This window comes from Staurois parvus, unplaced genomic scaffold (assembly GCF_062004578.1).
Source record: "Staurois parvus isolate SC_StPar_1 unplaced genomic scaffold, SC_StPar_1.0 ptg000827l, whole genome shotgun sequence".
In the NCBI taxonomy this organism is placed as follows: Eukaryota; Metazoa; Chordata; class Amphibia; order Anura; family Ranidae; genus Staurois; species Staurois parvus.
Genome location: NW_028318623.1, coordinates 3,200,001 through 3,214,243, shown reverse-complemented (window position 1 = coordinate 3,214,243; position 14,243 = coordinate 3,200,001). Strand labels below are relative to the sequence as shown.

The window sequence follows — 14,243 nt, the reverse complement described above, 5'->3', positions numbered from 1 at the left end:
ATATATATATATATATATATATATATATATATATATATATATATATTTTACATACATACACGCAGCAACAAACTAATAACAATGAATCTTAATCTCTGATCGATCATATACATCAAACTGAAGTACAATAAAGGATGGTAACAGCAAGAAGAAAAAAAAAGGTTACACATGGGGGGCCTTAGACAAAGTGTAGCAGGTTCAATTAATGCATTTATTCAAAGCCAATCACCAAGCTTTGAATAATCCATTAATTTAACCTGCTACACTTAGTCTGGCGCCACAGTGTGTTCCCTTTTGTTTCCTATAGAGATTGCTTCACTCTATGGGGGGCTACCACTAATGTTACTTTAAAATACGGATCGCTTAATACGGATTTTATGGACTTGTTATATATGGACTTTTACATATAGAATTTTCACTTTGCTTCTATACATCTACCATTGTGTGCCTCTCCAGGGCCATTGATTTTTCTTGTAACAGCAAGACGATGCATGCTGAAACATATCTGATGTTGAAAAATGAGCATGAGATATAAGACTTAATTCCACTGATCAATATGTAGGTGATTTGGGGCTTTAATATGTAGTGAAAATATGATGTAAATTTATTCTAGCGCCTTCAGATATTTCTGACAAATATTATGCCTGAAAAATGTAATTTGCAAGCTAAAATATTAGTATTTGTGCCGTGTTTCTGGTCCTTTACCATTAGGGGCACTGCAGCCTGATACTTCTGGATGAGATTTATTTTTCTTTTGGATAGTCACTTTAATTTATTACAGGTATTTATATAGTGCTGACAATGTACGCTGTGCTTTACAAGGGGCCCGCCTTTACACACACATGAACTTTAATGGCATCCCAGTCTTAGTCCGTAGGGTTCAATATTGAGTTGGCCCGCCCTTTGCAGTTATAACAGCTTCAACTCTTCTGGGAAGGCCGTCCACAAGGTTTAGGAGGGTGTCTATGGGAAGGTTTGACCATTCTTCCAGAAGCACATTTGTGAGGTCAGGCACTGATGTCGGGGGAGGAGGCCTGGCTCGCAGTCTCCGCTCTAATTCATCCCAAAGGTGTTCTATGGGGTTGAGGTCAGGCCAGTCAAGTTCCTCCACCCCAAACTCGCTCATGTATGTCTTTATGGACCTTGCTTTGTGTTCTGGTGTGCAGTCATGTTGGAACAGGAAGGGGCCATCCCCAAACTCTTCCCACAAAGTTGGGAGCATAAAATTGTCCAAAATGTCTTGGTATGCTGACACCTTAAGAGTTCCCTTCACTGGAACTAAGGGGCCAAGCCCAACCCCTTAAAAATAACCCCGCACCTTGGCACAATGTAGTCAGGCAAATACCGTTCTCCTGGCAACCACTATAACCAGACACATCCAGCATATTTCCAGATTTGTCACTCCAGAGAACACATCTCCACTGCTCTAGAGTCCAGTGGTAGTGTGCTTTACACCACTGCATCCAACACTTTGCATTGCACTTGGTGGTGTAAAGTTTGGATGCAGCTGCTCGGCCATGGAAACCCATTCCATGAAGCTCTCTACACACTGTTGTTGTGCTAATCTGAAGGCCACACAAAGTTTGGAGGTCTTTAGCTATTGACTCTGCAGACAGTTGGCAACTTCTGCGCACTGTGTGCTTGAGCATACACTGACTCTGCTCTGTCTCTTTACGTGGCCTACCACTTGGTGACTGAGTTGCTGTTGTTCCCAGTTGCTTCCACTGTGTTATAATCCCACTAACAGTTGAGCGTGGAATATTTAGTAGCCAGGAAATGTCACGGATGGACTTATTGCACAGGTGACCACCTATCACGGGACCACACTTGGAGTTACTGAGCTCCTGAGAGCGACCCATTCTTTCACCAATGTTTGTAGAACACCTGTAGCCATGGAGGTAATTGGAACACCTGTATCCAATGATTTGGAGGGTGGCCTATACTTTTGGCAACAGAGTTTATATAAATATATATAGTATATATACAAATTTTCTGTTGTGTTTGATTATTTGATGGATATTCATCTCATGTTGATCTTAATTATGCATTCACAATTTTAAATAGGGTATTGGTCACTTATTATTTAAAGGAACAGTTCACCTATTTTTTATTTTGGTTTATTTGGTCCTCTGTTTGGATGATTAGCATGCAGCTTTTTGTGTTTGACACTTAGCGTAGGATTTTCCCCAGTTTCAGAGCTTTATATCTATCGCACATTCACATTAGTCCCTGCCCTTACATTCTAAGGTCCCTAATTCGCATGCAAACAAACACAATGGGGTTGATTTACTAAAACTGGAGAGTGCAAAATCTGGCCCAGCTGTGCACGGTGGCCAATCAGCTTCTAACTTCAGCTTGTTCAATGAAGCTTTGACAATAAAATCTGGAAGCTAATTGGTTTCTGTGGAGAACTGCACCAGAATTTGCACTCTCCAGTTGTAGTAAATCAACCTCATACTATGGCCAACTTAGACCAATCAACCTACCAGCATGTCTTTAGAATGTGGAGGGATACCAGAATACCCCGAGTAGACCCACACAAGTACAGGGAGAACATGCAAACTCCATGCAGGTATTGGTCTGCTTGGGTAATCAGTTGTGCAAAAAACAAACCATTTTTTGTTCAACCGGAACGACAAATGCAAGATTATTTATTGGTACACTGTATAGCTGATCATGTATAAGAAAGAAAAATGGAAAGAATGACAATGACTCTGAAGGCATTACCTCCCAACTAACAGAAATGTATGACTTTCATGTCAGTAGTGCTGTGTCTTGCTTAGTTATTAATAGCAGCAGGGCTCACCTTATTGTACAGGGCACAGATATGGAGGGCTGTATTCCCTGAAGCATTTTGGGCAGCGGGATCAGCGCCATAGAAAAGGAGATGCTCTAGGTGCTGTGAGTGGCCATGCTGACAGGCCTGGAGGAAGAGAAAAACACAACCACAAATTACAGTATCATCACAGTGGACTAAACATTTAGATCTTTGTAAAAAGACAAGTGAATAATCAAAAATTTGGTCATAAATCCACCTGATCCTGTCCATTGTAATTAGGACTCTGACCTTCTGTAGGAGTACTGTAGGGCTAGATCTGCCCCACAGTAATGGTTTCTAAGTTTGAAGTTCAGGTATTACATGTTTCCTTTCCATTTGGCCAATTGTTGCAGCAGGAGCTACAGCATCACTTTCTGGAAAACACGACTTCTATATCTTCAAATAGTTTAGTATGTCCTTCAGATGTTAAATCTTCCTTTAGAGTGGAAAGTGGAGAGAAAAGAGGGAGCACCAACTTAGTGCATTAACCAAGACACTATAAATTCTGAAGATAAATGTACGAAATATACTCGCAAATGTTAGAACACAACATGCACAAATCTCCAAAAGGATGACCAGAACCGATTCCCCTCCCCCCTCCAAATGGACTAGAAAGATGTCATACTGTCCTACATATGTCCTAAAGATGCTGATGCATCAGTGCAAAGGATGGACTTCTATGTAAAGGCGTCAGCCTTCAAACATGTCAGCATATGTAGGACAGTATGACGTCTTTCTAGTCCATTTGGAGGCATGCACATTGGGGTTGGTCGTCCCATTTGAGATTTGTTAAGCATGCAGTGTTCTGTCGTTTGTGAGTATATTTCCTACTTTTATCTTCAGAATAAATAGTGCCTTGGTTAATGCACACAGCTGGTGTGTCTTCATTTGTTCTTCCTCTTTATTGTTCCTTCACATATATGGGTTGATTTACTAAAACTGGAGCACTTGGAATCTGGTGCAACTCTGCATGGTAGCCAATCAGCTTCTAACTTCAGTTTGTTCAATTTAGCTTTGACAAAAAAACTAGAAGCTGAGTGGTTTCTGTGCAAAGTTGCACCAGATTTTGCACTCTCCAGTTTTAGAAAATCAACCTCATATTGTCTATGGATTCCCCAGTCTGAAGAGAACAGCAAGACTAAGTGGAACCTAGCAGAGTGAGACCTGGTTTATGCTATTGACCCACCTGAGGCTCCTTCCAAAATATTCATACTGTACTTGAGCGCAAAATATTTTTACTATATTGTATTCCTTTACAGTGCTGCTGTTGTTGCTTGAAGCTGGACACCTCAACTGAGGATTGCTCTGTGTGCCCTTTATGTCTTGGCACCATTTAATGGCCATGTCCCTGTGGTCCCGACATCACTTAAAACAGAAAGACATACTAAAATAACCCACATTTTAAATGTTGCCTCCCAACTGGTCACCATACAGTTTTTACCAAATCTCAATGGAAACAAAAATTTTGTTTTCAAGTGATCACATGGCCGCAATTTTCCAGCAAGTGTGTCCATCTGTGCATGGTAGACAACAGTGCTTAATCATTAGAGCATTGACTTTATCCCACCACTGTCCATTGCTCTAAAGTGTGGTTGGACCTGAAAGAGTTAACATCTACCAGTGGCATCAACAGACACCCCCCCTCCCCCTATAACTTTGCAGCCATTTTGGAAGAGGATTTTAAAAAAGTTATTTCCATTGAGATGGCCTACAAATTCTATGCAGCAAATATAAGAGCAGTTCCTACTTTAATGTCCTGTAATGGTGAAGAGCTCAGCGGGAGGATCCATTGAGCACTTTAGGTGGACACAGGACAGATGGATACTCCTGGAAGTCAGTTTTCCAGTAGACATCAGGGAATGGGTCCTCTTTGATGGAATGGTGTTTGGCAGCAGAAGTATTTCCTTTTCCTATGTTTTTCTCAATTTGCAGAAGGCCAACAAGGTCAATTTAGACTCCAATCAGAGGTGATATTTTAAATGCCTTTTGGTGCTCATATTATTTTGTTTACTGGATAACCAAATGAATTTTTGTTGTGTATTACATATAGGCATAAAAGTTGGTAGGTCATGCAATCCCATGCCATTTAGTATTTTACCTCTTGCAAAAAAATTTGGGTGAAGGTTTCGAACAGTTGTTACCAGGGCTGTATTCATACATCATACTGCCATAGGCACTCCTGCCTGTTAACACCCTTCATAGAGGTCCATCCTTTGTGTTATATTTCAGTAAATAACTACTGCAAAATGCACTATTGGAGGTAGCATATAGTCTACTTTATATTCAGGGTTACTCTTCTACTTGACAGACTGCCAAATTATGGGAACCCACAGCAAAATCTTGACGGGACCTCTCTCTGTGGCACCTGGCAGTGACATGTGTGAGGAAATGGTCACTGATCTTGAAGGGTTAGTTCGCCTTTACCAAAAAACTGCTTACGCAGATAAGGGGTGTTTGGAGATAAAAACAAACTGTGCAGCTCAACCACCTCCTTAATGGGTCCTCCTTCCTCCCTAAGCCCCATAGCAGATGCCTAGGCTATTGTTAAGCCACTGCACCAAATAATAGAAAGCAGCAATAGGTGCATATTTTCTGAACTGTAAAGGGCTCTCTGACTCCTTTCACGATCTCTACACACCCTTCCTCTTACAGTTCTCTTACTGAATTTAGCCACAAATATCCAGAAGAGGGTATTATAATACAGAAATAGTTATCACAGTTTTGTACATTTTGAGGCTTGGTGCTGCCCCTTATAATCTTGGTGACCATGGTACTTGCCCATGACATGGGCATTCTATTATGGTAAATACGGCTCTATTTGTTACCTGATGTATTTCTTGCCAACCATTTTCATCCAATGTGCCAATGTATGCACGGTTGTACAGCAGTAACTCACAACACCTTGGATCCCCTCCTACCATGGCAGTGTGGTAGAGGGGAGTCAGACCTCGCCGATCCTTGTAATTTGGGGAACCACCCAGATCCAGCAGAGTCTGTAAAGAAAAAAAGAAAGTGCAATGTGTGATATACAGATGTAAGATATCAGCTTAAAGGACTACCATTGCAAATTTATATATATATAATTATATTAATTGTATGTGATTAACATATATAATAAAAGAAAGCCAGGAATGGTTACAAAGGTTACATTACATAAAAAAACAACAAATGCTTAAGCACCAGTCATAGTGTCATAGCTGGCTACAAAGGAAAATGTCACCATAGTTTATTTTCAGTAGGGTAATACATACCTTTTTTTAAAACAGTCCTGGCCAGGCTCTGCTAACGCTATGCACCATGATCCCCATTTGCACCTACAGATGACTCTTTATTCCATGTACAGAAACACATACCTGAGAACATTTGGAAGTCAATGAACCTGAGACTTGGGGGTTGAGGCTAAAGATGGAGCACATAGCACCATGCGGCAAACTGAAGGTACTAGTTGTGGGGTGCACAGTGAGCTATGCTGAAATGGAATCAATGGTTATAGCATGCTTAGTGCACCACAGCAAATAAAAGGTTCAATAGGAGTGCACATAATCTGCCACAGAAAAATATGGTGCTAATGGAAGCATAGGTGGTGCCAATGGAAGAAATACAAATGTTTAAGTGTTACTGGTGTCAGTGGGAGGAAAAATGTCCCTGTATCTGTGATGTTGGTGGCAGGAAAAATGCCCCAGTGTCAGTGGGAGACTACACTGGTGTCTATGTCAATGGAACAAAGGAGGTTAAAAGTCTCCAAGAGGAGTTCTGAGTGAGAAGGGTTCTCGAGGTAAAGTGCTTCACCATTCTCCACCAGGCCCTGCTAAGGCTATGTACCATGGTCCCAATTTGTTCCTATAGATCAGTGGTCTCAAAACTGAGGTCCAATGGCAGATGTGATCCTTGGCTTGCCTTTATCTGTCCTTGTGGCACTATACCAAAAAGTCCACCATCAATGGGGATCTGTTCCTCTAACTTACAGCATCAATCGATCATTATTCTTCCTATTGATACCAACAATGGGGCACCATTCTTTCCATTGAAAACAATGGGACATTATTTATGCCCACAGATGCTAGGGCATTTTCTGTTCTAACTGGTCACAGTTCGACCTCCCTGAAGTCTGAAGGATAGTAAACTGGCCCTTTGCTTAGAAAGTTTGGAACACCTACTATAGATGACTATTCCATGTACAGAAACACATACTTGAGAACTTTCAGAAGTCAATGAACCTGAGACTTGGGAGTTGGGGCTAAAAGTGGAGCACATAGCACCATACGGCAAACTGAAGGTAATAGTTGTGGCATGCACAATGAGCTGTGTTGAAATGGAAGCAAAGGTTGTAGCATGCTTAGTACACCGCAGCAAGTAAAACTTTCAACAGGAGTGCACACAGAGAAATATGGTGCTAATGGAAGCAAAGGTGGTGCCAATGGAAGGAATAAAAATATCCAAGCGTTACTGGTCTCAGTGGGAAGAAAAATGTTCCTGCATCTGTGATATTAGCGGGAAGTCAAAATGCCCCAATGTGGGAGGAAGACTACATTGGCATCTATGTCAGTGGGATAAAGGAGATAGAAGCCTCCGAGAGGGGGTCTGAGGAGGAGGGGTTCTGGGCCTAAAGCATTCCACCACTCTTCACTAGGCCCTGCTAAGGCTTTACACAGTGGTCCCCATTTGTTCTTTAGATCAGTAGTCTCCAAACTTCCAGCCAGGCCAGGTGTGGACCTTGTCTTGCCCTATCTGGCAAATAGTGCCTTGTGGCACTATTTCACAAACTGTCACCATCAATGGGGCTTTATTCCTCTCATTTACAGCCAGGGGCGGACCGACCATTTGAAAACTCGGGCAGTGCCCGAGGGCCCGGGGTCAGTAGGGGCCCCATAAGATGCCCCTGGTACCTTTTTCATAGGCTTTTTTGAGTTTGGGCAAGGACACAGGGGCCCCATGATCCCCTATTGCCCGGGGGCCCCATGACTTGTCAGTCCTCCCCTGTTTACAGCATAAGTGGGGCACTTTTCTTCCCACTGATATGAACATTGGGGCATCATTCTTTCCTTTCAAGCCAATGATGGGACATGTCAATGCATTTTGTGTTCCCACTGGTCACAGTCCTGCCCCCCTAAAGTCAGAAGGACAGTAAACTGGCCTTTTTCTTAGAAGGTTTGGAGACCCATGCTATAGGTGACTCTTTATTCCATGTACAGAAATGCATGCCTGAGAACTTTTGGAAGTCTGTGAACCTGAGATTTGGGGTTGGGGCTAAAAGTAAAGCACACAGTACCATATGGCAAACTGAAGGTAGTAGCTGTGGAATGCACAGTGAGCTGTGCTGAAATGAAAGCAATGATTGTAGTATGCTTAGTGTCTGAAAAAGAGGGGTTCTGGGGCTATAGTGCTCCATCACTCTCTGCACACTTAATTTACAGGCAGTTTACCCTTCTTCCCATCTCCAGCCATGTGATATGCTACATGACAGGCAGGTTCACCTTCACTCCCTAGCAGGTGCTTGCATGGGGGGAAGTCCGTTCTGAAGTTACTTGGTCCATCTATGCACATTAACTGCCTTTGAAGGGAGAAGAGAGGAGCATTCTCCTCCAAGCAGCTATCTCAAACCCTGCTTTGCCTGCAAGAAGTGATGTTGGCAACTGGAGATTTGAGCTTGGCAACTAGAGTTCCAATAATAATCCTGATTATATGGCCAAAAGCTCCTAATTTTAAAGCTATGGCTATCCATTGGAATGAACAGGGGGCACACAATAAATATGCCAGAAACAGGGCTGTGGGTATTTTCCCAAAGGAACTCTACTATGAAGACGAAGAAGGTCCATAAAAGGAAAAAATCACTATAAATTTTTTAAAGCTGAACTACAGGCAAAACACTGAATACACAGATGGAATACACACACTGTATGCGAACTGTCTTCCCACATGGAAGAAAAATATATTTGAAATACTACAAATTTGCCCGTATTCAATATATTTCAAAATATATTTATGTATATATATATATATATATATATATATATATAGTGCATGTTGAAATGCATTTTTTATACAGGTGAAACTCGAACAAATTTGAATATCGTGTAAAAGTTATTTTATTTCAGTGCAGCAACTTAAAAGGTGAAACTAATATATGAGATAGACTCATTACATGCAAAGCAAGATAGTTCAAGCCGTGATTTGTCATAATTGTGATGATTATGGCTTACAGCTCATGAAAACCCCAAATCCACAATCTCAGAAAATTAGAATATTACATGCAATCAATAAAACAAGGATTGTACATAGAACAATATCAGAAGACCAGGATGCTTCAATAGCGGCCTTCAGCTCTTCTGCATTGTTCGGTCTCATGTCTCTTATCTTTCTCTTGGCAATGCCCCATAGATTCTCTATGGGGTTCAGGTCAGGCGAGTTTGCTGGCCAATCAAACACAGTAATCCCACAGTCATTGAACCAGGTTTTGGTGCTTTTGGCAGTGTGGGCAGGTGCCAAATCCTGCTGGAAAATGAAGTCAGCATCCCCATAAAGCTCGTTTGCGGAAGAAAGCATGAAGTGCTCCAAAATCTTCTGGTAGACGGCTGCGTTGACTCTGGACTTAATGAAGTACAGTGAACCAACACCAGCAGATGACATGGCTCCCCAAATCAACACAGACTGTGGAAACTTCACACTGGACTTCAAGCATCTTGCAGTGTGTGCCTCTCCATTCTTCCTCCATACTCGGGGTCCTTGGGCCTCTCCATTCTTCCTCCATACTTGGGGTCGTTGGTTTCCAAATGAGATGCAAAAGTTGCTCCCATCAGAAAAGAGGACTTTGGACCACTGAGCAACAGACCAGGTCTGTTTTTCTTTAGCCAGGTAAGACGCTTCTGACATTGTTTGTTGTTCAGGAGCGGCTTGACAAGAGGAATACGACATTTGAAGCCCATGTCCAGGATCTGTCTGTGTGTGGTGGCTCTTGATGCACTAACTCGAGCCTCAGTCCACTCCTTGTGAAAGTCCTCAACACTTTTGAATGGCCTTTTCCAGACAATCCTCTCCAGGCTGCGGTCATCCCTGCTGCTTGTGCACCTTTTTCTTCCACACTTTTCCCTTCCACATAACTTTCTATTAATGTGCTTTGATACAATACTTTGGGAACATCCAACTTCTTTTGCAATTACCTTTTGAGGCTTTCCCTCCTTATGGAGGGTGTCAATGATGGTTTTCTGCACAACTGTCAGGTCAGCAGTCTTTCCCATGATTGTGATTCCTGCTTAACCAGACTGAGAGACCATTTAAAGGCTCAGGAACCCTTTGCAGGTGTTATGGCTTAATTAGCTGATTAGAGTGGGACACTTTGAGCCGAGAATATTGCACCTTTTCACAATATTCTCATTTTCTGAGATTGTGGATTTGGGGTTTTCATGAGCTGTAAGCCATAATCATCACAATGATGACAAATCACGGCCTGAACTATCTTGCTTTGCATGTAATGAGTCTATCTCATATATTAATTTCACCTTTAAAGTTGCATTACTGAAATAAATGAACTTTTGCACGATATTCTAATTTTTTGAGTTTCACCTGTATATTACAAAATATATTAAAATATTTTTAAAAATATTTTTTTTCAAAATATATTCTTCAGATTTTCTTTACATGTAAAAATGTAATTTTAACATATACGTTTACATATATTTGTAAATGCATTTCAAAAATGTAGATTAAATGTATTTTTAAAGACATACAGTATATTTGAAAATCCATTTTTAAAAATATTTTTAATATAGTTTGTAATAAAAATGCATTTCAACATACGGTATATATATTGTATATTGATTATGGACAAAATTGTAGTATTTCAAATATATGTCACTATATTTGGGAAGAATATTTTTAACATACCGGTATATTTCAAATATAATTTTCTTCCATGTGGGTTATCGCAAAGGATTTTTATTTGTGTCCAAACATCTAATTAGATAGATAGATAGATAGATAGACTGGCATTCGATGAGATAGCTTTTGCCTGAATGTAACTTCTAAGGATCTTGCTTACTACAAGACAGCATTGAAACGCAAAAAAAAAAGGTTTTGAGAAGTTAAATTCAAGCAACAGTTTACCTAAGGCCAGTCAATCTATCTATCTATCTATCTAACTATCTAATTAAAAACATCACAAAGATGTTTGGACAGAAATACAAATCCTTTGAAATAACCCACATGGAAGAAAAATATATTTGACATATATTTGAAATACTACAATTTTAGCCATATCCAATATATTTCAAAATATATTTCAATAAAGATATATATATATATATATATATATATATATATACAGTCATGGCCGAAATTGTTGGCACCCTTGATATTTTTCCTGAAAATCAAGTATTTCACACAAAAAAGGTATTGCATTAACACATGTTTTGCTATACACATGTTTATTCCCTTTGTATGTATTGGAACAAATATAAAACAGAGGCAGAAAAGCAAATATGACATAATGTCACACAAAACCCCAAAAATGGGCTGGACAAAAGTATTGGCACCCTTAACTTAATATTTGGTTGCACACCCTTTGGAAAACATAACTGAAATCAGTCGCTTCCTATAACCATCAATAAGCTTCTGACACCTCTCACCCGGAATTTTGGACCACTCTTCCTTTGCAAACAGCTCCAGGTCTCTCTTATTGGAAGGACACCTTTTCCCAACAGCAATTTTAAGATCTCTCCACAGGTGTTCAATGGGATTTAGATCTGGGCTCATTGCTGGCCACTTCAGAACTCTCCAGCGCTTCTTTGCCATCCATTTCTGAGTGCTTTTTGACGTATGTTTGGGGTCATTGTCCTGCTGGAAGACCCAGGATCTTGGACGCAAACCCAGCTTTCTGACACTGGGCCCTACAGTGCGACCCAAAATCCTTTGGTAATCCTCAGATTTCATGATGCCTTGCACACAGTCAAGGCACCCAGTGCCAGAGGCAGCAAAACAACCCCAAAACATCATTGAACCTCCACCATATTTTACCGTAGGTACTGTGTTTTGTTCTTTGTAGGCCTCATTCCGTTTTCGGTAAACAGTAGAATGATGTGCTTTACCGAAAAGCTCTATCTTGGTCTCATCTGTCCACAAGACGTTTTCCCAGAAGGCTTTTGGCTTACTCAAGTACATTTTGGCAAACTGTAGTCTTGCTTTTTTATGTCTCTGTGTCAGCAGTGGGGTCCTCCTGGGTCTCCTGCCATAGCGTTTCATTTCATTTAAATGTCGACGGATAGTTCGCGCTGACACTGATGCTCCCTGAGCCTGCAGGACAGCTTGAATGTCTTTGGAACATGTTTGGGGCTGCTTATCCACCATCCGGACTATTCTGCGTTGCAATCTTTCATCAATTTTCCTCATCCGTCCACGACCAGGGAGATTAGCTACAGTGCCATGGGTTGCAAACTTCTTGATAATGTTGCGCACTGTGGACAAAGGCAAATCTAGTTCTCTGGAGATGGACTTGTAACCTTGAGATTGTTGATATTTTGCCACAATTTTGGTTCTCAGGTCCTCAGACAGTTCTCGTCTCCTCTTTCTGTTGTCCATGCTTAGTGTGGCACAGACAGACACACAATGCAAAGGTTAAGTGAACGTCTCTCCTTTTTATCTGCTTTCAGGTGTGATTTCTATATTGCCCACACCTGTTACTTGCCCCAGGTGAGTTTACAGGAGCATCACATGCTTGTAACATTCTTATTTATCCGCAGTTGTGAAAGGGTGCCAATACTTTTGTCCAGCCCATTTTTGGAGGTTTGTGTGACATTATGTCGAATTTGCTTTCTTTCCTCCCTTTTTTTGTTTTGTCCCAATACACACAAAGGGAATAAACATGTGTATAGCAAAACATGTGTTAATGCAATACGTTTCGTGAGAAATACATGATTTTCAGGAAAAATATCAAGGGTGCCAACAATTTCGGCCATGACTGTATATATATATATATATATATACTGTATGTTGAAATGCATTTTTATTACAAAATATATGAAAATATTTTTAAAAATACATTTTCAAATATACTGTATGCTTTAAAAATACATTTAATCTACATTTTTGTAGTGCATTTACAAATATATGTAAACGTATATATTTAAAATATATATATTTTAAAAAATATTTCTAATATATTTTGTAATATATAAAAATGCATTTCAACATGCAGTGTGTAAATATATATATATATATATATATATTTTTCAAATATATTGAATAAGGGCAAAATTGTAGTCTTTCAAATACAGTTGTGTCCAAAATTATTCAACCCCCACTGAAATTGAGTGTTTTGGCCAGTTTGACATTGCTTTTGATCATTCAGTCATCTTGCTTACATTTACATTAAAGAGGCACTTGTAGGTCAGACAAATATAACATAACAGTTATAATGAAATAACCACAAATGTCTTTTCTGTGCTCACAGCATTATCAGTTTTATTCAACCCCCAAGTGACATTCAATCTTAGTACTTAGTACAGCATCCTTTTACAGTTATAACAGCTTTTAAACGTGAAGCATAGCTTGACACAAGTGTCTTGCAGCGATCTACGGGTATCTTCGCCCATTCTTCATGGGCAAAGGCCTCCAGTTCAGTCACATTCTTAGGCTTGCGCACTGCAACTGCTTTCTTTAAGTCCCACCAGAGGTTCTCAATCGGATTTAAGTCTGGTGACTGCGATGGCCACTCCAAAATGTTCCAGCCTTTCCTCTGCAACCATGCTCTAGTGGACTTGGAGGTATGCTTGGGATCATTGTCCTGTTGAAAGGTCCAACGTCTCCCAAGCCTCAGGTGTGTGACGGACTGCATCACGTTTCCATCCAATATCTCCTGGTACTGAAGAGAATTCATGGTACCTTGCACACGCTGAAGCTTCCCTGTACCTGCAGAAGCAAAACAGCCCCAAAGCATGATTGACCCTCCACCATGCTTCACAGTAGGCAAGGTGTTCTTTTCATCATAGGCCTTGTTCTTCCTCCTCCAAACATAGCGTTGATCCATGGGCCCAAACAGTTCTAATTTTGTTTCATCAGTCCACAGAACACTATCCCACAACTTTTGTGGTTTGTCCACATGGCTTTTGGCATACTGCAGTCGACTCTTCTTATTCTTTGGAGACAGCAAGGGGGTACGCCTGGGAGTTCTGGCACGGAGGCCTTCATTACGCAGTGTGCGTCTTATTGTCTGGGCTGAAACTTCTGTACCCACATCTGACAAATCTTTTCTCAGTTCCTCAGCAGTCACACGGGGACTTCTCTCCACTCTACGCTTCAGGTAGCGCACAGCAGTCGAAGTCAGCATCTTCTTTCTGCCACGACCAGGTAGCGTTTCAACAGTGCCCTTTGCCTTGAATTTGCGAATGATGCTTCCTAAGGTGTCTCTTGGTATGTTTAACATCTTTGCAATCTT

General features: G+C 40.7%; 1 protein-coding gene across 1 annotated transcript in view; it reads right to left on the bottom strand.

Moving 5' to 3' along the window:
* The window catches only part of SHANK1 (SH3 and multiple ankyrin repeat domains 1), a 724,545-nt gene that overhangs the window by 247,200 nt on the left and 463,102 nt on the right, over positions 1-14,243 (bottom strand). Inside the window, exons 7-8 of the mRNA XM_089655187.1 lie at positions 5,644-5,811; positions 2,807-2,923 (exon numbers count right to left, since the gene is read on the bottom strand). Of these exons, the coding sequence (XP_089511313.1) occupies positions 2,807-2,923; positions 5,644-5,811 (285 nt within the window). The remainder of the gene's footprint in view (positions 1-2,806; positions 2,924-5,643; positions 5,812-14,243) is intronic.